Source organism: Mauremys reevesii, linkage group 5, assembly GCF_016161935.1.
Source record: "Mauremys reevesii isolate NIE-2019 linkage group 5, ASM1616193v1, whole genome shotgun sequence".
NCBI classification, from domain to species: Eukaryota; Metazoa; Chordata; order Testudines; family Geoemydidae; genus Mauremys; species Mauremys reevesii.
In genome coordinates this window covers 87193345-87219062 of record NC_052627.1, presented here as the reverse complement: position 1 = coordinate 87219062, position 25718 = coordinate 87193345, and the positions used below count along the sequence as shown (strand labels likewise).

The 25718-nt window shown below is 42.0% G+C and overlaps 1 protein-coding gene across 3 annotated transcripts in view; it reads right to left on the bottom strand.

Annotated features, from left to right (window-relative positions):
• LONRF1 (LON peptidase N-terminal domain and ring finger 1) overlaps window positions 1–12933 on the bottom strand; it is a 60920-nt gene extending 47987 nt beyond the window's left edge. For 2 of the 3 annotated variants that reach the window (XM_039539529.1, XM_039539528.1), the window contains exons 1-2: window positions 12016–12933; window positions 7619–7737 (exon numbers count right to left, since the gene is read on the bottom strand). In XM_039539529.1, coding sequence (XP_039395463.1) covers window positions 7619–7737; window positions 12016–12631 — 735 coding nt within the window. In that variant the 5' untranslated portion in view covers window positions 12632–12933. The remainder of the gene's footprint in view (window positions 1–7618; window positions 7738–12015) is intronic. The other variant, XM_039539526.1, reaches the window with a different exon arrangement.
• Window positions 12934–25718: the final 12785 nt, after the last annotated feature.

The window sequence follows — 25718 nt, the reverse complement described above, 5'->3', positions numbered from 1 at the left end:
AACCAGTTCTCAAAGGGTAGGAATTAATGGTAAATTCTCAGAATGGAGAGGGGTAACTAGTGGTGTTTCCCAAGGGTCAGTCCTAGGACCAATCCTATTCAATTTATTCATAAATGATCTGGAGAAAGGGGTAAACAGTGAGGTGGCAAAGTTTGCAGATGATACTAAACTACTCAAGATAGTTAAGACCAAAGCAGATAGTGAAGAACTTCAAAAAGATCTCACACAACTAAGTGATTGGGCAACAAAATGGCAAATGAAATTTAATGTGGATAAATGTAAAGTAATGCACATTGGAAAAAATAACCCCAACTATACATACAACATGATGGGGGCTAATTTAGCTACAACGAGTCAGGAAAAAGATCTTGGAGTTATCATGGATAGTTCTCTGAAGATGTCCACGCAGTGTGCAGAGGCGGTCAAAAAAGCAAACAGGATGTTAGGAATCATTAAAAAGGGGATAGAGAATAAGACTGAGAATATATTATTGCCCTTATATAAATCCATGGTATGCCCACATCTCGAATACTGTGTACAGATGTGGTCTCCTCACCTCAAAAAAGATATTCTAGCACTAGAAAAGGTTCAGAAAAGAGCAACTAGAATGATTAGGGGTTTAGAGAGGGTCCCATATGAGGAAAGATTAAAGAGGCTAGGACTCTTCAGTTTGGAAAAGAGAAGACTAAGGGGGGACATGATAGAGGTATATAAAATCATGAGTGATGTTGAGAAAGTGGATAAGGAAAAGTTATTTACTTATTCCCATAATACAAGACCTAGGGGTCACCAAATGAAATTAATAGGCAGCAGGTTTAAAACAAATAAAAGGAAGTTCTTCACACAGCGCACAGTCAACTTGTGGAACTCCTTACCTGAGGAGGTTGTGAAGGCTAGGACTATAACAATGTTTAAAAGGGGACTGGATAAATTCATGGTGGCTAAGTCCATAAATGGCTATTAGCCAGAATGGGTAAGAATGGTGTCCCTAGCCTCTGTTCGTCAGAGGATGGAGATGGATGGCAGGAGAGAGATCACTGATCATTGCCTGTTAGATTCACTCCCTCAGGGGCACCTGGCATTGGCCACTGTCGGTAGATAGATACTGGGCTAGATGGACCTTTGGTCTGACCCGGTACGGCCTCTCTTATGTTCTTAAGAGCCTTTGGCGAGGGACCTTGTCAAAGGCTTTCTGGAAATCTAAGTACACTATGTCCACTGGATCCCCCTTGTCCACATGTTTGCTGACCCCTTCAAAGAACTTTAATAGATTAGTAAAACACGATTTCCCTTTACAGAAACCATGTTGACTTCTGCCCAACAATTTATGTTCTTCTAGGTGTCTGACAATTTTATTCTTTACTATTGTTTCAACTAATTTGCCTGGCACTGATGTTAGACTTACCGGTCCGTAATTGCCAGGATCACCTCTAGAGCCCTTTTTAAATATTGGCATTACATTAGCTATCTTCCAGTCATTGGGTACAGGAGCCGATTTAAAGGACAGGTTACAAACAATAGTTAATAGTTCCGCAACTTCACATTTGAGTTCTTTCAGAACTCTTGGGTGAATGCCACCCGGCCCCAGTGACTTGTCACTGTTAAGTTTATCAATTAATTCCAAAACCTCCTCTAGTGACACTTCAATCTGTGACAGTTCCTCAGATTTGTCACCTACAAAAGCTGGCTCAGGTTTGGGAATCTCCCTAACATCCTCAGCTGTGAAGACTGAAGAAAAGAATCCTTTTAGTTTCTCCGCAATGACTATCGTCTTTAAGCATTCCTTTTGTATCTTGATCATCCAGGGGGCCCACTGGTTGTTTGGCGGGCTTCCTGATTTTGATGTATTTAAAAAAACATTGTTATTACCTTTGTAGTTTTTGGCTAGACATTCTTCAAACTCCTCTTTGACTTTTCTTATCACATTTTTACACTTAATTTGGCAATGTTTATGCTCCTTTCTATTTACCTCACTAGGATTTGACTTCCACTTTTTAAAAGATGCCTTTTTATCTCTCACGGCTTCTTTTACATGGTTGTTAAGCCACAGTGGCTCTTTTTTAGTTCTTTTACTGTGTTTCTTAATTTGGGGTATACATTTAAGTTGAGCCTCTATTATGGTGTCTTTAAAAAGTGTCCATGCAGCTTGCAGGGATTTCACTTTAGTCACTGTACCTTTTAATTTCTGTTTAACTAACCCCCTCATTTTTGCATAGTTCCCCTTTTTGAAGTTAAAAGCCACAGTGCTGGGCTGTTGAGATGTTCTTCCCACCACAGAGATGTTAAATGTTATTATATTATGGCCACTATTTCCAAGCAGTCCTGTTATAGTTACCTTTTGAACCAGCTCCTGCGCTCCACTCAAGACTAAATCGAGAGTTGCCTCTCCCCTTGTGGGTTCCCATACCAGATGCTCCAAAAAGCAGTCATTTAAAGTATCGAGAAATTGTGTCTCCGCATTTCGTCCTGAGGTGACATGTTCCCAGTCAATATGGGGATAACTGAAATCCCCCACTATTACTGAGTTCTTAATTTTGATAGCCTCTCTAATTTCCCTTAGCATTTCATCATCACTATCACTGTCCTGGTCAGGTGGTCGATAATAGATCCTTAATGTTATGTTCTTATTAGAGCATGAAATTACTATCCATAGAGATTTTATGGAACATGTGGATTCACTTAAGATTTTTACTTCATTTGATTCTACATTTTCTTTCACATATAGCACCACTCCCCCCCCCCCCCTCCGCAGCATGACCTGTTCTGTTCTTCCAATCCCTAATCCATGAACTATTGGAACTTGTTTAAGAAAATTTTTTGTAAATTACATGACTATATTGTCTCATATTATAGAATTAGAATTTATAATCCCTATTCCAGGATGAGATATCTTTGAGCTACAATGTATCTTAACCTAAGGATAGTTTTAATTTTCTCCTCAAAAAGCATTTTATTTAAAAAAAATCTGATTTAAATAAAAAAATCCAACAAGTAAAAATCCATTTTTATTATTTCTAAAATTCATTTATTTGTATCCACCCTGCTTAATATACCTTTTAAACTTTACTATGCAGAATAAAAATGCTGCTTTCAACCACCTTAATTTAAATGAAACAAGCAGAGTTTCCTTACCCCATGAAATCTTTTTTTTTATTTTTTATTTTTTTTAGTAGTTTACATTTAACACAGTACTGTACTGTGTTTGCTTTTCTTCCTTCTCTGATGCTGCCTGATTGCATACTTCTGGTTCCAAATGAGGTGTGTGGTTGATTGGTCAGTTCGTAACTCTGAGGTTTTACTGTATTTCAAGGTCTGCAGGAACAGCACTCCCCTATTTAGGAAGTCCACAGGAAAGGGAGACTGGGTAAGATGGCGGCTTTGTGGGGTACACTCTCCTACTTACTTTTGAGGACTGCAGGAAAAGGTAAAATCCCTATACTAAGACTTGAAATTTGTGTTGCCATGTGCCATCTCCCACCCCACAAGCCTTTGAGTGGAAAAATTGCCATCATATCCAGATGATAGAAAAAGAGGAAAACATAGGGATGGATTTTAAGTGATAAATTTAATAAAGTTACAGCTTAACAAAGAAGAGAGGCGCTACCTGCCCTGTCATACCTATACTCATACAAACCAAGCATTTTAAATGGGTCCAGTGTGGGAGCTACAGTGGTCCTACTATACAACCCATAACTTGGAGTAGACTCTCCTCAGCCTACCCCTAGAACTCAGCTCTTCTGAGTCCTATCACCCTAATCCTACCCAAAAGGGGGCAACAGGTATTAAGGGGGGGGGACCTCAGCCCATGAAGATCTCTCCTTATCCCATAAGCACAAGATCCATCAGTAAAATCCCAGATCTTTCAATTCTGGGAACCATTTCTTTTAACCCCAGTGGAAACTGACTGCCAAGTTGCAACAAATTAATGTCCTTACCAAGTACTTTCACTATTTACTCAATCCTACTCCTATTTAACTGCATGACCCAGGCCTTGGCCAATTTGGCTTTTATAAGAAGAAAAATTCCTTCTTGATCCCAAAACAGGCAACTGGTCAGACTTGCAGCATCTGCAAAATAGTGTCCAAGCTACCAGTACAGGATAGGGAGGGTGGGGATGCTGGAACAGAGCTAAAAGAGGCTCCACGTGGTCTGAGCTAGGCTTTAAATTAACAAATGGTCCCTCACCCTCCCCTATCAGCTACCTTTTCCATTGACAAGTCTCCCCAGTGACAATAATTCTCACACTGCTGAAGCCCTCTGCTCTAACCTAGCGAAAAAGCTAGCTACTTACCATTTTTTAAAATTGAAAACTCATGTCTCCAGCAATCATGTAATATGAAGTATTAAGTTTATTTGAGCTCTGTTCCAAATACAAAAGTTAAAAACTTTTGATACTTGACTTTAATCAACTAATTTCATTCCTGAGCACTAGATAACTAGATCTCATTTACGAGTCAGTAAACTAGATTCTCTCTCCTTTCAGATTTTTTTGCTATGAAAAGATGAAAACCTAGGACTTTTTGAATCCTGATGTACACATTTAGGGTGTCATAATTCAGAAACACCTTGTCCAATTCACTACAACTTTTCCTAACAATATTGAGGCCAATATGACTTTTTATAATAATTTTAGATAAGTGGGCCAAAACCAAGTTTATAAAAAGGAAATTCACTGCAGCTTTACCTATGGAGTGACTTCTGTAATTCCACAACAAATGGCTGCGATAGTTTCCCTACAATGGCTGTTCGATGAAAGCAAGTTTCCTCCTAAGGAAATCTCTGCCTCTACTCATCCGAGGCAGATTTCTTGGAGAAGAGAAGGATTTCTCTACATGTCATACAAGGCTTTCCTTGTATGAAGGATTTCCTACATGTCCACCTTTTTAGGAATGGGGGCTAAAAAGGTCTTCGGACTTTGTTGGAGGAAGCTATAGAGCAAACTCAATTTTTGAGAAGCTTTGTTCACAAGAACCTGAATTTCTCTCCAGGTATACGGAGAAGTGAACATACGTTCTGAAAGCACATTTTGAACGAGTTTTGCCACAAGGAGGATTTAGTATTTCTGTAAATTAAGTTTTATTGACAGATAAGAGCTTGGGAAAAATGTAGTTTTATTTATCTAACAATGAAAATGAGTCTCTCTCTACTTCAAAACCAGGTATGAAGAGAAATGTCTTCTAAGAACGATATAAAAATCTGAAGTTTTTAGTCCTGGCTGACAACTGTGTGCACCTCCGCTTACAGGACTACTCCAAGTGTTATTTAATGTTTAAATGCTTTAATGAGAAAAAATTGAATGTGAGTGCTTATATTTTCATACTAAGTGCAGAACTCTAAAGTGAGATATTTGCAGATATAATTCAATTTGCATTCAAATCTCCACACTAAGTTACCTACTGCACATTTTCCCAGAAAGATCCTGCCTTTAAGTGATTACAGCTACCTGTACCACACCCGGAGTCATCCACAATTCCCAAGCAATGAACTTGTTAAGCTGGAGTTAAATTTGTAAATATTTACATTTTCAAGTGTTTTCTCTTAAGTGAACGATAATTTCTCTTTAAAAAAAACAAAGCCTGGAAATTCAAAATTAAGGTAACATTTAAAATTACATAGCCTGAAAACACATATTGGAGAATCAAAAATCTTTCACCCTATGTAACTATCACACCTTATGTGTGAGCTGAAGGCATTGATGGTCTTTCAGGAAGTTTTTGATAACCACTTTAAGACAAGAAATATCTTCATTTTTAATTCACAAGATAAATTCACTTGCACTAATAGCTGTTGAAAATTTTCCCCCTTCAGGAACTGAAAGGCATATTGAAGAAACACCAACATAAAAAAAAAATACTTCCATCTGAAAAAAAAAGCTGCTTTTGTTAGAGCCAAAGAATACAGAAAAGCACTTTGTTTTTAGTTTGTTTACGTTGTGCATTTGACTCCATTGTGTGTTGTCAGTTTTATTATTTCTTCTATACAGTCATTTTCCTCCTTTTGCAAGTCTTTTATATAAAAGGAGAGTGAAAAAACATTTAAAAACAGGATACTGTGCCTATAAGACCACAAAAACTGCCAGGGGGACTCAGGGGCAGAGGTAACACTAGACACTAAAGCAGTTTATGGACAGGATTAGATTTCCAGTTAATGGTGTCCCTCCTTTTAGCTCCACCATGGAGATTTTTGCAGGCTTCACCATTCTGAAACAAACTGCTCTGCCAGAAATCCAAGCAAAGCTAACAAACCATAGGGACCCCATCCTTTCCAAATTCTTCCAACCCATGTATTGCCTTGCCCTCCCCCTTCTTTCACCACAGTCACGCAAATATGCCAAGACCAATTTTAAACAAATCCAGACTTACAAAAAGCTGTTTTAGAATCAAAACTGCAACAAAAAACTCATGAGCAAGATGTTTCAGAAGTGAAAACCACCTCAGCTTCTGACGATCTTGCTTCCCAAATGCCTCATCCACGTTTTTTTAGAAAGACAGCATAGAGCAGAAGTCTGAAGTTTCAGACAGCTTAGTTAGGTTTTGCCAAACTACAGGGCACGTCAAAACCGAGCCTGTAACAGCAAGCTAGTTTAAAACTTAATACTAATAAAATAGAGTTGTCTATTTAATAGTAACAAAATGGTAATAGACTTTCTCTGGTTTGAAAGCAAACATCTTTAGCCTTGTCCAGGAGTTCCCAAACATTTTACTAAGGTGACTCATCAACTGCATTTTGTCTTTTTGTGACCCACCATTGCATATAGCACTCCCAGTGCAGGCACCGCAACCCTAATCCCAGCCTGGTGCAGAGGTAAGGGGGAGCTGGAGACCAAGCCCGCAACTTTCTCATCTTGCAACAGTGGCAGCGGCTCCTGTCCATGACAGGCGAGTAGCTGGGCCAAACCTGATTGATATTGTAACCAGGTGCATGGGTTTACAGCACCACTAAGGTTTGGCACTGAGACACCATGCACCAGGTTACAATGTCCAAGCGGGGAGCCAGGCCCAGCCCTGAGGGATGGAAGCCACCACAGTGGGGTCGTCAGTGAGAGAGAGGCTTGCTCTCAATAAGCTCCTCTCCAGGACAGAAGAAATTTAGGTTTCCCTAGGCCAGGGCTCAGTGATAAGTTATAAGAGCCCGGAATGTGGCAACCCACCTAGAACCTTCCTGTGACTCACTGGTGGATTGGGACTAATCCTTTTTGTTTGTTTGTTTGTTTTTGAAGGGGGGAGGTCTATTTATCATACAAGAACAAAAAAATTGTCCTTTTTTTTTTTTTAATATTCACGTAGCATCAGGGAAATTCACTGACAAAAAGAAAAGAAAATAAAAAAGGACAAGACTTTCTCTGCTTCCACCCTGAAGAGTTTAAAATCAAAATTGATAAAAATATAAAGAAGGATGCAGAAAAGCAAAATTTTTCACATCTCACTGGCTCCCAGATTTAAGGGTGGGTTTGTTTTTGTTCTTTAAATCAAGCATTCAGACAACACTAATTTGAAAGTTTAAATAAAGTAAGAGTAACTGGGTCAGCCAAATTATTTTGATGCGATTTGATCATAATTTAGCATTGTAGACAATTCAGATTTAAAAAAAAAAAAACACAGATTGCAAACCAACTTACCTCTGGCCAATCTGACATTTTAGAGATGATAAAATTTAGATCGTCTATGGCGGTTTTAAACTCTTGGAGGCCAGCATATGATTCAGCTCTGTAAACTCTTAACATCAAGTCACTGGGATCTGAAAACAAAATATTTTTAGTTTTATATACATACATACATACATACATACACACACACACACACTTTGACCCAACTAAAAAAGTTAAACATTCCTCTAAGATAACAAAACCCACAAGCATACTAGACTATTTTTTAAAAAATGCAATGGCTTCCCTAAATTTAACAGTTTTGAAAACAATGTTTGCATCAAATGCTTTGCAAAATATTTGGAACCTCCCTTAAATCTTAAAGATAGTCCATTCTAAAGTACTTACATAATCTTAGGTTTTAATTTAAAAAACCTAGATAAAACTACTTAGTTGTAAAAATGAACAAAATGGTAAAATTTGAAACCTACTCAAGACGCCCAGATAAAGTTTGTAATATACTTAACATGGACAGTCAACGTATCTGCAAGTTACTTTTGCAGTCACATGTACATTACACTTTTAGACTTTTTTTTTTTAAATGTCTTACCTTTGCACAGAGACACTACCGAGAAAAGTAAAATCATTTTAGTTCAAAGCACTTATGCCGGTTATAAAAAAGTCTAATTTACTTTTAACCTTTTCTGCTGTAAGAAGTAAGTTAACATTTCACTCTGTCTAGGCCAGGAAGTTAGACTGATCAATTTAACTACAATTCTCAAGCACTACTGTGTGTCAGGATTCCAAGTGTTATAGAGAAAAGGTCTCAAGGAATATGACACTATAAAAAACCACAAGCACTGATAGGGGACTTGGCAACAGGTATAGTACTTGAAATTACACCTCTACCCCAATGTAATGCAACCCAATATATCTGAATTTAGATATAACACAGTAAAGCAGTGCTCCGGGGAAAATACTGTCAGGTCAGCTTTGGCCCCAACTTTAGGTTAAGCACATGCTTTTTGTAAAAACTAAAAATATATCCATGCAACATCTAGATTGCAAACATCAAACCACTGTTCTATTACAAAGTACGGAAGTGAGAATACAACTAGCCAGTTTAATTGTTCAAACAAAGATATCAAAAAATAAGCAAGCAGCATAAACTGTAAGATATACATTTGTACTTCAAAACTTTCAGTTTCACCAAATTAAAATGTTATTCAGGAGGGAATCAAATAAGTATTACGGTATTTTGGATATGCTAAAAAATGTTTTGAAAATACACAAGACAAAAAGAAAGCTACAAAATTCAGATCACACTATTTATGATCACAGTATAATTTACTAAGTGGTGGAGTTGCACCTATATCAGTTATGTGGGGAATAGGAGGTACATGCTAAGCTAAAAGACTCAAGATGCCTTTATTCTGATTTTAACCTGACAGCATCCCTTTACTGACTTCTACTTCATTTCAACTTATTCAGCGTAAGAACTACCCATCCCCACATTTGTGAAGAGTTAGGGGCAAACTTCCATGTTTATAATTAATTCACATCCCAAATAATAGGAGAGAGTTATTAAAAGCAGTTATCTAAATAAGGATTTGTTCCTTTACAACTCATCTTCTCTTAACCTAACTAAAGCTGAGTTTATGGCATTAAGTTCAGTTTAGGGCAACAGATTTATGTCAATCAGATTTTGGACTGTATGTCTGGGTAAAGTGGAACTAAGATGGGCTGACAAGGAGAAAAGCTTCTTTAAAACATATCTGAACTAAGGGAATTATTTTTTTTAAAAAAAAGAGTAAGCTAATATCGTTTCCCTCTCTCTCAAACTGAGCCTTTGTGAGAATTCCTCTATGTTACTGGAGGGGAAAATAAAAACTTGCCTGCCAATAGCTCAGAATATATACTAACAGAATTGTATATTTGCCTTATTTACTTTACAGGAATGTTTTATAAGAACACAGATCAATGAATTTAAAGGTCTCTACATATGTATGACATCTATTCTAGATTTATACAGCTGTCTTAAACACCTCTAGCACGTTAGAACTACCACATGGAGTAACAACTTTTATTGTTTAATTAGTCAGTACTTGGAACACTGAGTTTTTTGGGCTATACAAAGGAAAAGACAATGTACAAAGGATTGTGGTCTGAGTAAATCTCTAAATCTGCAATCTAATATATGCATGAATAATCTGCATAAGAAAACTATGGATAAATATTATGATTGAAAGCTATGTTTTCAGGTTTTACCTGCCATTTGTTAAACCCAAGCTTAAATGTAAACTTGGTACAACAATGTAATTAAAACACTCTTCATTCATAAAAAAGAACGGCTAGTGGTGTTACCTACTACAGGGACAGGCCCAACAAAGAAAATAACAGAATGTCACTAGCCGTCACCTTCAGCCCCCAACTAAAACCTCTCCAGCCCCTCATCGAAGATCTACAACCCATACAAAGAGAGAGTGTTGAACTTTAATATGCAAATTAGATACAATTAACTTTTTTCTCCTGCTGATGATAGCTCATCTCAATTGACTGGCCTCTTACATTTGGTATGGCTACTTCCACCTTTTCATGTTCTCTGTATGTATAAATATCTTCTTGCTGTATGTTCCAGTTTATGCATTCGATGAAGTGGGCTGTAGCCCACGAAAGCTTATGCTCAAATAAATGTGTTAGTCTCTAAGGTGCCACAAGGACTCCTGTTCTTTTTGCAGATACAGACTAACACAGCTGCTACTCTGAAACTCTTCATTCATAGACACCTCAACTATTATGACAGTCAGAGCCATAAGCTGTGCCATGGAGGGGAGGAGAAGAGATCCTTTAGGTTCTTAATGTCTAACCAGACAAATCCATCTCTCTTCTTCCACTTCCTCAAAAATCCTAAACCATAAAGTGATGTGTGTCTTCCATATAAATGTTTATAATCACAGAGACCCATTTACAATCCAAAAGCCATTTAGATTTTACTTCGTTTGATTCCCTTCTATGTGTGCCACAATGCTAAATTCTAGATCATTAAAATAAAATACTTAATTCTTAAGAAGTTTCTAGTTTAAAAATAAATCACTCTCAACACTCCATGCTTCTTTGGCCCCATTGACACAGGATGCTACAACTGCGCTAAAAAACAGTTTAGGACATTGCTACAATCAAAATAGTTTACATCCACACATATTATGCTTCCAAGAGATGTCTGAAATATTCTGTTACACTCCTGTTTAAGATTTGATTTTGACAGTTTATTCTGAAATGGCAGCTAACATTTCTCCCTAGTATGGACCAGAAAAAAGAGACTTGTGTCAAATGAATATGTTAGTTTGATATCTAAACTTTTTTCCCTCTGCAGCTGGCAATTCCATAAATGCAGTGCCCAAGTATTAAAAATGAAATGTTAAAAAGGTATAATTTCAGACTAAGTTTCTGAACAACCATAGTGAAAATAAAGATACTAGCACTTAACCAAATTCAGTCTTCCATACCGGATCTAAGGCACCATAAGAGGGAACCTGGCATTGTTTCTGTCTAGGTGTTTATGTCTTGCTCATCTCTATGGTATCAAAATGCTTGGGTGAGCTAGACTAACCTCACTGATACAGTGACCACATATGAGTATGTACAGAGCCAAGCTCCTGTCAGTGCTCCATAAATAATAATCCAAGCACACTCTTTCACCTCCCGCTTGCCCTCTCTAGCAACAGTGGATTATAAAACTCCTACCACACCCATCTGTGATGTCACTAGCATTACACAACCTGTCCCCCTCCATGCCCCGTCTGCTTATGCAACTAGGTCTGGCCTGCTGGGAATTGTCTCAGTGACACACTTGAAAGGCTGGGAAAACAGCTCTCTCTTTGGAAACAAGGCAAATACAGCAGGCGCGGTTCTAAGATACCCTGTCACCGTCCAACAATGTCTATGTCGGAGGCAAGGAAAAAGCTGGCTTGGGAAAAGGTTTGCAGTAGAGGGGCAGTGTGCCCCACTCCACACGTACCCCCTCACGTGTATCTGCTCACCAGACAGCCCTCTTGCAGCCCCACAATCAGTTCTCTCGCTGCTCGTTCCCGTAGTAAGTTAGTGACATTAGAAAAGTCAACTCTTGGAGCGCTAGCAAACTTCAGACTTGTTTCAAAGGGCCTGCCCCTGCCAGCTTCCCCTCATGATTTCAGCCGCTTACTTCATCCCGGCTTCGACTCCTCCCCGACTGAGCTGTAAAGGGAGGAGAGGGGCACGGGGGAGATGGAGTGACAGGAGCCTGACAAAGACACCCAGCTCCCAGCGGCACACCCGAGGAGCCAAGTCTCGGCCGAAGCGGGTCCCCTCACCCTGCCCCCCGGGTGCAAACGGGGGGGGGGGAGCCAGGACCCAGCGCGCAAGCTGAGTCGGCCTCCCCCGCTGCCCATTACCTGCTCGCAAGGCCTGGCTGGCGGCGCTCAGGCTCTCCCGGAAGCGCCCCTGGCTCAGCAGCTCCCCCAGCCGGTTGCCGGTCCGCGCCCTCTCACACTCGGCCGGGAACCACTTCTCCGCCAACTGGCTGAGGACGACGCTGGTCCGGAGCTGGGCGGCGGGGCCACCCCCGTCCGGCGGCAGCAGCAGGTCCCGGCACAGGCGGCAGCGGGAGCGCAGCTCCCTCCGGAGGCAGCGGCGGCAGTAGCTGTGCCCGCACGGAGCGGTCACCGGCTCGCCCAGGAAGCCCCGGCAGCCGCAGCAGGTCAGCGGCCCTGCGGCCGCGCCGCCTCCCTCCTCCCGGGCCCGGCTCCAGTCCAGCCCCTGTCGGAGACGGTAGTTCAGCACCAGACAGTCCACAAGGGTCTCGAGGCGGCGGGGTCCCGCAGGCTGCCCGAGACGCAACGCCGCCGAGTAAGTCTCCAGCGCTTCCTTCAGGTGGTTCCCCAGGGCCAGCAGCTCCCCGCGCCGCAGCAGCCGCTCCTGCTCCCCTTCGGGCTCCCCGCGGAGCCACCCGCTCTCCCCTGGCTCCGGGGACCCCTCCGAGCTCACAGCCACCGACGACGCCGCCGCCATCCTGCAGCGAGCCCCCACCCTGCTGCCCCGCTCGCCGTCCGGATCCCAGAGGGGGGTGTGGCGCTCCTCACGGCGCGGCGCGGCTGTAGCCGGGCTCCGCTCTGCGCACGGCCCCGAGGCACTCGCAACCGGGGAGGTGGGGGGGAGTAGACGCTTAAGCGGGTTACGGGCGCAGCACCCACGCGCCCTATAGCAGTAGCTTCACGGAGCGGCCGTTAAACCGTAACCCCCTTTCAAACATCACCGCAGACCCGCCGCTGGCTTACATAAAAGCTGCGTCACCTGACCACGACGTGCACTCTCCATTGGCTGAGAGGCACGGCGTGGGGGAGGGGGCGGAGGCGATTACAAAACACAGCTCGACGCTCCCCGCGTGCCATAGCTCAGCGGGGAGAGGGCGGGGCCTAGAGCCGAGGGAGGAGCCCGCCGGGGCGGTGGGCAGGGCCTAGGGGAATGGGCGGAGACTCGGTGCGTGTGAGGCGCTCGCAGTTAGGGAGTTCGCGCAGGTCCGCACGGCTGGAGGGGTTCTCGGGGAAGTTAGCTGGCCCGGGACCCAGTGCACAAGAGGCTCCAGCAAACAGGCAAGCGGAGAAGAAACAGCCCAGTGGTGCTAAAAATGCCTGAACCTCTGTGCTCTACAGCGCCCCCATTATGCAGAACCTGCTCCCCGCCCCCCCAGCTAAATACACACGTGCACTTTTCTCAAATAGCTTTAAACAGTGCCTGTGCCTGACTCTGGCTCTCGTGAGAGCAAGACGCTTCTTCCAGCCTGTGCTGAGTGATCTGCAGGTGCCAAACTGTTCCGGGCAGCACTCAGTGGGGCATTGTTACCTTCAGCATTTCAGTTGGGATTTAAGGCAACTTATTGTTTATGTTACTGTAAAGCCTAGGAGCCCTTCTCAGGAACCAGGATCCTGCTGTGCTAGGCTCTATATCCTGTTAGGATCTGGGTGAAATTAGGGGGTGAGTTAAAACCCCATTGAGATTGAAGGTTCACATTTCTCAATGAACATAACTGTAAGCATAAGCCCCCTCCTCAGATGAAAGGTGTGTGCAGGAGATTTTGGTGGAGTAGCACTTTGGGTAGGTGTTGGGGAGAATAGGGGGGAAGGGATGGACAGGTAAGAACAGAGAGAGAAGCCGGAAAGCCAAGCAGTAGGCTATGACTCTAGAAAAAGCTAGAGTGAGTGTGTTTGGGTCTGTTAGCTGAAGGGGCTTGGGGCTATAAGCTAAATAATTGCTCCATTTGTGCCTCCTACATTGGGAAAAGCAGGATTCTGTACGTTCTTTGTAAATAAACCCAGTTGCATCAAAAAATACTAGACTCCTTCAATGTCTACTTCTAAATGAAGCATCATCGGGATTCTCAACTCTGAGTTGCTGCTCACTGTCAAAGAGGGACAACAACTGTGTTAGAGGTGAGATCTAGTTTCTAGGGAGAGAGAGAGTGAGCTGTTAAACCAAGATAGAACAAATAATGGAGGTGCTTGCAGGAATCAAAAATGGGCATCAGGATGTAAAACAAGACTTAACACAGGAGCTGGACCCTTCACAAAAGAATTTAAAGTAAGACCTGAAAGTTTCACAAAAGTAACTAAAGCAGCATCTGTAGGATTCCCAGTTCAAATAATGCAAAATCCCCGTATCTTTGAGGGGAAAAAAGCTCCCTGGGAGACTTATTGGCTCAATTCAACTAAAATGAATGGGTGGTAAGTGGGACAGAAAGGAAAGTTTCAAGCAGCCAAATTAGGGGTCCCACTCTTTCCGTCCTGCAGAACTTACCCCCAGAAAAGAGACTGCTTGTCCAGACCTGATACAGGCCCTTAGCATGCAGTTTCAAGCTAGCCTGGCTGAGCTAGAAGGAGAGACATTTGATAATGGACCAGTTTACAGATGCACAGCTGGAGTTGGACTTGCAGATCAAGATCAGCAAAAGGAAACTAGAGACTGTGGAATTTGCCACAGAACTTTAATCTTTCCTTGCAGTAGTTCATCAGAAGAGGAAGCAACCACTAGTGAGGAAGATGGAAACTGATCAGCATTAGCCCTGGAAGTACAGCTCTGTGTCTAATATGTATGATAAAGAGTGGATTCTAATCTGGTTCATGATCTTACTGAATAATTCAAACAGATACATTTTGTTTGTAAAAAGAAAATAATTCTTTTTTGCATTATTGCCAAACAGTTCAGTTAAGTGTTGGTACTATGACAAGAGTAGCCACAAAGAAGGATTGCTATAAATTGAAGGCAGGCCAAGACAGTTGAAGGTGTCTAGCAAAAGCTGCTGTCCCAATTCTGAAAAATGGGGAACACCAAACTGAAGAGGCAAAACTTAATGGAGGTACAAGTATGAGACCCAAAGGTTTTGTTTAGATCTGGGCAGTTAAATAATAAACAGAGTTTGGCTATTGATTGTATAATAGAATCTGTTATGTGTATGGGAATAGTTGACACAGTCTCAAATGTAAGTTATTAGACCAGATGTCATAAATATAAAAGGAAGGGTAACAACCTTATACAGTACTATAAAATCCCTCCTGGCCAGAGGCACAAAATCCTTTTACCTGTAAAGGGTTAAGAAGCTCAGGTAACCTAGCTGGCACCTGACCAAAAGGACCAATAAGGGGACAAGATACTTTCAAATTTTGGGGTGAGGGAAGGCTTTGTTTTGTCTGTTCTGGGTGCTTGCCGGAGACAGATCAAGAAAGCAAGCAATCCAACTCGATTAGAATTAGTAAGTACTAGCAAGGGAATGCATTAGCTTACTTTTATTTTGGCTTGTGATTTTCTCTGTGCTGAGAGGGAGGTGTATTCCTGGTTTTCTTTTTGTAACTTTAAAGTTTTGCCCAGAGGGAAATCCTCTGTGTTTTGAATCTGATTGCCTTGTGAGATTATCTTCCATTCTAATTTGAAAGAGGTGCTTCTTTTACCTTTTTTCTTTCTAATAAAGTTCTGTTTTTTAAAGAATCTAATTTTTTGTGTGTGTCCTAAAAAAACCCAAGGTTGGTCTGTACTCATTTTCTTTATTCTCAAGCATCCCCAGGAAAGGGGGTGTAGGGCGTGGGGAGATATTAGGGGGGAGTAGGAACTCCAAGTGGTCCTTTCCCTGAGTTTTGTCTAATCACTTGGTGGTGGCAGCATTACCTAACCCAAGGTACAAGGGAGAATTTGTGCCTTGGGGAGTTTTTAACCTAAGCTGGTAGAAATAAGCTTGGGGGTCTTTCGTGCGGATCCCCATGTCTGTACCCTAGAGTTCAGAGTGGGGAGGGAACCCTGACACCGGACATGCTAAAAAGGCTAAGGAATAGGGGATCCAAAACTGAACTGCCTAATTAGTCTCAAGTGGAGATTGACTGGGCCCAGGGTACCTATTCAAAAACTGGGAAAATTGGGTGTGAAGATTGGACCTATAAAATTTGAGCAAGAAGTTTTGTGTGGTTGAAAGAATGAATGAGCTAATTGGCTTGGATTTCACTATGGCTAGTAACTGTATAGTCAATTCCAGGAAAGATGTCATACAAATTTAGTCTGTGAAATTCCTTTTAAAATATTGCTGTGACATTCCCCAGCATTCAATCAAGAGTGTTGAACAGCTGTGCCCCCCTTAATTCTCTAGCCTGGGATACCACTTACACTGCTTTGCTGCTGAACAGCCACCTCTCCAGGTTCTTCTCTCACACAGCCTCCAGCATGTAATTTGCTCCCAGCCACACAATATTGAGTGCTACTAGCTAGCCACTCATACATTACTTATAGGGTGACACCCACATGTTCTTAGTCCTAGCCTTGACCCCAGAAATGTGCATATTATATTGCACAGTATCCCCCGGACAGTATAAACTCACAGTCTGTCATTTTAACAAAAGAAAATAATAATGCACCAACTTTGTTATCTCAAATGGAGTTTCCCACATACTTTAAACTAAAAACACACACTGGTTAAGATAAAACAATAAAATAAGTATATTAACTACAGAAAGGTAGATTTTAAGTGATAATGCATAAAAGTCAAGATTAGTTACAAAATAAAATAAAAAGAAAACAAGATAATTCTTAAACTTTAACAAGCTAATAGGATTTAAAGAAAGTATCTTTCTCAGGCTGGATTTCCTTTCAGCCAGGGACCTTTCTCCCAGTTCAGAGTCCTTCAGGTGTTTGTTGATGTCATGAGCAGAGATATGGGAGAAGGAGAGGTGAGGTGGAGGCCACTGTTTTGCATACTTACACCCCTATTTGAGGCTTACCCCCCGCTGGGGAGTGGAAAGTCTCTTGTGTATGTGAGGTCTGAACAGTCTCTGAAATGAAATGTAAAATTCTTATTTACACCATCCCAGTGCTGAAGAATGGCTGCTTAAGCTGTTCATAGCTAAGGCTAAGTTTTTGTCACGAATATTTTTAGTAAAAGTCATGGACAGGTCACAGGCAGTAAACAAAAATTCATGGAAGCCTGTGATCTGTCTCTAACTTTCACTAAAAATATCCCTGGCAAAAGGCGTAAGAGGGTTCAGCACCCACTGCTGCTGGGGTTACCGGCTCCCCCACTGCTGCGGTGCGTTGGAGCCGTGGGGTCCCCCTGCCTTTGGGGCTGGACTGCTGCGGGGTCCACCGGCTGTGGGGAATCACTGCTGCCCACCATGGCTGGGCAGCTGTGGGGGGGCCCTGCCACAGTTGGTCAGCTGCAGGGGGTTCCCCCAATGCCCATCAGAGTTGGGCAGAAGCGGGGTCCTGCCAGCCACTCACCGCAGCTGGGCAGTTGTGGGGCCCTGCCATCCGCCTGCAGCAGCTGGGCAGTTGTGGGAAGCCACCACTGCCTGCTGTGGCTGGGCAGCTACAGGGTCTGCCTGCCCCCTGTCCTCTGCTGCAGCTGGGCAGCTGTGAGGTCTCCTCACAAGGGCGGGGGCTGGGAATTGTGGTGGGAGCTCCAGCCCCAGGGCAGAAAATGTCACTGAAGTCAATGGAAGTTATGGAATCCATGACACAATCGTAGCCTTACTCATTGTTCTTTAACACCTAGCTGGGGTGCTAGTGAGCTTTTGTCTCTGAAAAACTGGTTTGGAGCTGTTTGTCTGAACCTTGGAGCATGCTATAACAATGATACATAGTAGAATCTAATAAATTCTCATACAATGTTGATGCCCACATTTTACCAGGACAACAATATTCAGTAGATTATGTATTTTCAAATGATATCTTACAAGGCACACTTTGTACAAAATGTATCTTAGTCTTGTAAAAGTGGTGACCATAATAGTATTGACCTTCACAATGGCCTAGATGAGACAAATGGTTTGTAGGCAATTGGTTTGCAATGAGCAAGTTGTCCTGCTCCAAGGGGCAGAAACCATTATAAGAGCTATATGCTGTGGTAGCTTTCCAGCAAGGGAAAAATGGGGAGTGGCTGAAATCTGTTTTGAGATCCAGTTTCTTGACGGAATTTTATCTACTAAAGTTCTAGGAATCTAAAATAAGAACCGATCCCAGTTCGTTTGCTGGATGTTTCTGACAAACAACAAATAGTAAAAAAGGGAACTGCTGTTGCAAAATGTGGGCCGATGCATCTGATAAACACTGATATAGAAGAAAACTACAAGGGAGAAGGTGAATGCGCAGAGCTCCTATTGGACCTGTTCCAGGGCAGTGTTGTACATTTAAATGGGGAACAGCAGAACAGTCTAAGAGACTTTCTGGTTAAGAATCAGGAGTAGTTCTCCTAATCTAACAAAGCTTATAGGTTGTAATGCACTGGCAAAGTACAAGATTGGTACGGGGTGGGACCAACCCATTAAACAGCCAACTCACTGGTTGCCAGTAGCAAAAAGAGAAGAAACACTACAGGCCATTGAGGAAGTGTATGAGGAAGACATAACTGAGCCTTCAACTAGCCCTTGGACCTCACCTGTAGTTCTGGTGAAGAGAAAAGATGGCAGCACCAGATTTTGTGTGGACTGCAGAAAATTAAATTAAATCATAGAATCATAGAATTAGAAGGGACTGCAAGAGTCATCTAGTCTAACCCCCTGCCAAGAGGCAGGATTTGTTGTGTCTAAACCATCCAAGACAGGTGGCTATCCAAATGCCTTTTGAGAACCTCCACTGAAGGAGGCTAAAAGATTCTTATCCATGACCACAAATAGATGATGCCTTGGATGGTGTAGCAGATTCAGTCTGGTTTTCCACACTGGATCTTAAAAAAGGGTATTGGCAAGTGGAAGTGGAAACCAAAAAGTGGAGAAAAAAACCCTGCTTTCACAACAGGACAAGGCTTGTGGCAATTTAAAGTGGTGTCTTTTGACTTGTGCAATGCCCTAGTTACATTGAGAGCCTAATGGAGAGTGTATTATGTGGCATTCACCCCTCAGCCTGTCTGTTACTCTTAGATGGTTGCTATCCTAGTGCATGCTAAAACATTTAAGCAGGAACTAAAACTTTTATAAGTGGTCTGTGATAAGCTGAAAGCGGCCAATTTGAAACTGAACCTAAAGAAATGTGAATTGTTCCAAAACAGATAATCTGCCTTTGAAACACAATTAGTGAGATGGGAGTTTTCACTGAGAACAAAAAAAACTGAGGCTGTGCAGAGCTGTCAAACTTCCCAGATGTGCTGAGTTTTACAGGGCCCTACTTCTATTACAGAAGGTTCATTTCTGGGTTTGCCAAAATATACAAAACAATTGCATAGGTTGGGTGAGAAAGCAAAACCATTTTAGTGGTCAGCAGATTACTCCTGTGGAATTTTGTGCCCTGCAGGGGGTGCAGAATTCATACCTTCTGCAGATTTCTAATGGATCACAGGTGCTATGATATGAATGATTAATAAATTAATAAAAAAATCTTACTTCTAGTATATAGGTAGATGTTTGCGACATCTTTAGGGGGAAGATAGCAAATTCTAGCAAATTTAAACATACTGTACATATCAGTAGAAATTTCAAGCATTCCTACTATATTTTTGAACATATGCATAATGCTCACATCTAAGATATCCACTCTGTATTAAATGACAGTCCATGATAATAAGGAACTTGGTTTATGGGAGACAAAATATAGAAATATTAAATAGAAACTTGTACTGAAAGTTTTCAATGACTTATGTAAAGTAAATAGTTATCTTGTGAGGCAGTGTGTTGCATAATGCAAAGACATTTATTGTCAACTAGCACAGACATGGAATGACTGTTTTTGATTCTAATTCCCTTATATACGCATATTTACATCCTAAATATAATAACTCATACAAATCTATAGAGAAGTACACTTAAGAGTGTTATGCAAAGAGGTAAAAGCAAGGAAGTACTGCAATATGTACTGATATATTTCTCTAATGCACTGATGAGAGCTAAGCACAAGGGATGAATTCAGAAGTAAATGGAGTATCAGTCTTAACTTCACACTGTTGTTTTCGTTGTTTTGTGTCATACCTTAAATTTTATTTTGCTTCCTTTTGGAACAGTAGTTTTTAGTGACACATTCAGGTGAGGTAGAGCACACACACACGCACACACACACGCTGGAATTTTAAAGTATTTCTTTTGGCCTGATAAATTGCACTAGCCACTTTGGAGCCAGGCAAGCTATTGTATAAATATGTATAACAAAGTGTTTAAAATACGCATTGTTGACTCAATAAGTTGTAATGGGTTAGTTGAACTTTATACAGTTGATTTTCATAATAAATATTTAAAATACTGTAATTTCCATCAAGAAGATTGGGACACTCTCAAGGATTTCATTTAAACAACATTTTGAGTAGCATGGGGCAGACTGGCTCTTTTAGCCCTACAATGGAAGCTTGTATAACAAAAAATCTGAGCTTGCTCAAACTTGGTGGGTTTGAGTTTGCCATGCTAACGTAAAATCTCATGTAAAATCTCATTTGAATCATGATATTGTGATGTTGCATTGTGAGGTAAATGTCACCATATCCTGTTTTGTCATGCCCTGGAAGGCTATAGTCAGAGAGTTTGAGGGTGGAGAAGGAAAAAAATGGGCTGGCTGCTTCTCTCCAATCTGTTCTTTATCATTTTGTGTGCTTGGGATGGATTTATAGAGCAGGGGTTGTTCTGGGCTGGTGTCACAGCACAGTGCAATTTTTATTGTGGTACAAACATCATCACTAAGGTTGAGTTTTATAATTATAATCCAAACTGCTTCAGATTTATTCACTCCATGCAATATAATTAATGTCCTTCAAAAGAAACGGAACCCATGTTACTCAAAGCAATATATAGATATTATTGCAAAAGAGAATCACTACTTCTCATGAATTATTAAGATAAATATTTGTATTGTAATAGTTCCCAGAAGTTATGTCAGGATTGGAGTTCTATTGTGATTAGCACTGTACAAACTTGGGCCTTGTCCTGAACAGCAGAGAGAAGCAAATCCTGACCACACCAAGCTCAACTATAAGAAGCTCTTGCAAAGTGAACCTCAGAGTCTTCAGTCTAATAGACATGCTTTTTCTATGTAGGGAAAGATCAAGGTTTAAACATGGAACATTTGCTTTATGGCCTAAATAGATATCCCCAAAGGTGGATGTTTTAATTGCAGCATTGCTACATTTGCTACAGTGACATTGCTATATAATATGGTTTTAAAAATAACATTGTTTATGAAGTAGGAAAATATGGGCTGGCTGCATTCTGTTACTGGAACAAAATTACTTTCCATTGCATATTATTGCTTATGTAACTCAATATGTATTGAGTAAGTATTAAGCAACAATTGCCAAGTAAGGTAGATAAACTACTTGTTCTTACTTTTGCAATTCAAAATGTAGACAATGCATGATTTATTACACCACCAGAACAATAATGCTATAAAAGCTTGGCAAAGCCCATTTGTACACTGGACTTGTAACAGGGTTGCCATTTACAGAGCAACCCCTTGGGGCCTCAGGTCACTCTGCTGCACTCTGCCTCTGTTTCTCCCTCACTTCAGGGCCCCTTGAGAACTGCACACAGGCTTCTTGATTAACACCATCCATTCCTGGGGCTGGTTTAATGACAGAAACAGTTTTTAATGCTCAGGGTCCCAAAATAAAGTCCATCACCACACAAAATTCATATTTAACTCTGGTGTCTTATCTCACCTCCAGAGCTTATTTTCTCTCCTAGAATGTTCTCACAACCAGTCCTCACAGCTCTTCCTAGCTGGAACTCAGCCTTCTGCCTTTGGCTTCCAGGTCCAAACGTAATCAGGGTCTCACCTAGGTGTCTCCTGAGCTCTGGGCCCAAACTCCGCTGGTATCAGATTCTTCACTGGAGAAACCTTTTTCATTCCTTACAGTTTCATCCCATTCCCTGTAGCTTCCTGCTGCCCTTTAAGGGTTAAACATCTAACAGGGTTGGCTAGCCCCAAACTCTCCAGCCCTTAAAGGGTGAGCTACCCTGTTACAAGACTACATTGGATGTGATTTGCCCTTCCTCCCCCTGGTGTAACATTAGCTTTTTTCAGTATTAAAAGGTTCCTTTCAGACAGTTTGATTTTTGTTCTGAGTCTGTGAAACACAGGAAAACAACCAACAAATACTCAACCTCTGCTTCATAAGGGAAAAAAATGGGGAGAAAACTCTTGTACTCTTCTTTCTGTCTCTGAAGTGTTAGAGTCCAGTCCAGACAACTTTATCTCACAGAAGTAGCCTTTACTAACCCAGTAAAGTCAATTCAACTACATGGGTAAGTAAAGACTACCTGGGTGGATGAATAAGGATTGGCAGGATCAGGCCCTAAGTTTTTCTTATTCATTTATACACATTTTAAAGAGGATCCCATAACTTTTATGCAGTCCTTGGAATACATGCATTTTTTCACAGTAATGCATTTTTCTTTGTCTATAGTTACTGAGTATTTGCAAATCTAATTTGATGTGTTAACTTTTTTTTTTTTAAGGATTTTGCTTGGGTCCATGCCAACAGACTTTACATCAGCCCCAAATCCCCTTTTCTACACAATTCCAAAACATATGTGGGGGGAAAGTGCACACATATTGATTGCCTCTGACAAATATTTGAACATTCTTTATTTGTTCTGTTCATTCTTCATGGAGTTAAATAACCGTTAAAGTAACTAAATTATAACTATATAGGTGTATATGTGGCTTTAATTTGGAATGAGCTATAAAACAGGTTTATGCCTAACCTGTTGAAGTTTGTTTTTAAAATAACTCATATTATCTTTAAACAGTTAATTTACTCTGACACTCCCTTCATCTCTTCTCACATGACCAGCAATCAGGCTCTCACACACAACATTTGTCTGCTTTATGTCAGGGCAAAGGGAACATCCTCTTTAAAAGTATCGGATAACTTGTTCCCAAATTAATTAACTATAGTAATTACATTTGGTTTTCTTAAACTAATTAGGCTTTTAATAGCAAGTACAATATAAAAGGGGAAACAAAAAGAATTAACAATAAAAGCTGTTAAACATTTAACTGCATCACTCGAGCTCCTAGAAAGATCTGGTGAAGATGCATGATAAATGCTTGAGCTGGATTATGGACTTCATAATTCTCTTTCATGGGAGCAATGATTTATGAACGATCATTCAGTTAAGATGGCTACATACAGCTCAATAAATTAAATGCAATGCATATATTAGTTCTCCATTCTAAGTGAAATGTCAATACTAATATTACTGATAAAATAGAAAGTCAAGAAATTCATTTATAACATAGCACCTTTCGTCAGAGTATCTAAAAGCATTTTACAAATATAATTAGTTATGTTAGAACCCCTGTGAGGTAGGTAATTATTACCACACATATTTTATAGATGGATAAACTGACTTTCATAAAGATCCAGTGATTTTTCCAAGGCTACTCAGTAAGTCTAGTCCCCTTTTCTGAACAAATTCCTAATAAAACATCCTCCCTCTTATATATCCTGATAACCACAAATCCATGCCATAACTTACTTTTAGGGTCTGGTTTCAAAATATGGATAGTTAAGAGTAGAAGCTGTGCTTACTAGTTCCTGGACCCCAACACATCCCGATTCAAAGGATATGCCCTCTGGGATGACCTATTGGTCTTGTTGTCCATTGCCTAGAGAAGCACACAGGATTTTCAGTTACTAGTCCTGGGGCTTAGATGCTTCCACAGGTGCTGAGTGCTGCAACTTTATTTACAAATGTAGGGATCAGGGCAACAACTGATCCCAGATTTCAAAATTAGGTATTACACTGATGTTAGGCCAGTTCTTACCTCAGCCTTATTAAAAGTAAACAATAACACAACAGAAGCTTCTGAAAAAGGTCTATGCGGAATCCTTATGATCTGTCATAAATTGTGAAACCAGAGGCAAAGGGGAAAGATGTCCACAATCTCATAGCTTTCTACCTAGAATGAACCCTCCCTCCCCCTCCCTCCGGCAGAAGAACACATACATGGACGGGGGCAGTACAAATATTTTAAGGGGCAAATTCTAAACAGAATACAGTTAGACAGGGAACAGGTTGGAAGTTGGTTCATAGAATCATAGAAGATTAGGATTGGAAGAGACCTCAGGAGGTCATCTAGTCCAGCCCCCTGCTCAAAGCAGGACCAACACCAACTAAATCATCTCAGCCAGGGCTTTGTCAAGCCGGGCCTTAAAAACCTGTAAAGGTGGAGATTCTACCACCTCCCTAGGTAACCGATTCCAGTGCTTCACCACCCTCCTAGTGCAATAGTGTTTCCTGCTACCCAACCTAGACCTCCCCCACTGCAACTTGAGCCCTTTGCTTCTTGTTCTGTCATCTGCCACCACTGAGAACAGCCGAGCTCTATCCTCTTTGGAACCCCCCTTCAGGTAGTTGAAGGCTGCTATCAAATCCCCCCCTCACTCTTCTCTTCTGCAGGCTAAATAAGCACTTCCTTCTTCTCCCAAAAATCTAAGGCAGTCAGACATGCTCAGTTACACAAAGAGGCAGAATTACACACCTGAGAACACACCTTTTTCTGAAGGCCTTCCCAGCTTGCATAGAGCTGGCATACTGGTTCTGTACTGGCCCTACTCCTACCTTCTGATGCAGAGAGAGTATGTCAGTGGCACCAGAGGGTACTTTAGCTATAGGCAGACTAGGCAGATTCTGTAGACTTACTCAGATTCCTTCTGTGGGCAGCAGTGGTGTCAGATTAGTCTAGGACTGCCCAGGGGAGGGTGCAGTAGCTATCTGGAGCTTGAGGAGCAGGAAGCAGCCTCCAGCCAGGGCTAAGATTGTGTCTGCGGCACAGTTGCTCCTCCTAGCAACACCGTGAGTGCTGCTGGAGCTTTGGCCACAAATGTAGCGATCCGCCTGATTCCATGTCACTGCCCAGCCTTCACTGGCTTCTGTAAACCTTGCCACCTTGGATTTACACTGCAGTTGCCACTTCAACTTCACTGTGTCTCAGGACAGTGAGGAGCTAATCCAGAAAGGTGTGGGGGTTAGGGTTGCCAACTTTCAAATTGCACAAAACCAAACACCCTAGCCCTGTCCCTTCCCTGAGGCCCTGCCTCCGCTCACTACATTTCCCCTTCCTTGGTGGCTTCCTCTCCCCTACTCTCACTCACTTTCACTGGGCTGTGGTAGGGGGTTGGGGTGAGAGCTCTAACTGGGGATGTGGGCTCCAGGGTGGAGACAGAAATGAGGGGTTCACGGTGTGGGAGGGAGCTCCAGGCTGGGGCAGGGAGTTGGGGTGCAGGAGGGGGGAAGGGCTCTGGCTGGGTGTGCAGGCTCTGGGGTGGGGCTTGAGATGAGGGATTTGGGGTGCAGGCTAGGGGTCCAGGCTGGGGCTGAGGGATTCAGAATGTGGGAGGGGGCTGCGGGTTGAGACAGGGGTTTGGGGTGTGAGAGGGGGTATGGGCTCTGGGGTGGAGTTGGGGATGAGGGGTTTAGGGTGCAGGAGGGGGCTCCAGGTGGGGGGGTGGGGCCAAAGGATTCAGAGTATGGGAGGAGGCTGCGGGTTGAGTCATGGTGTTCTGGTGTGGGAGGGGATGAGGGCTCTGGGGTAGGGCTGGGGATGAGGGGTTTATGGTGCAGGAATGAACTCCAGGCTGGGGGGTGGGGCTGAGGGATTCAGAGTGCAGGAGGGGGCTGCAGTTTGAGGCAGGGGGTTGGGGCGC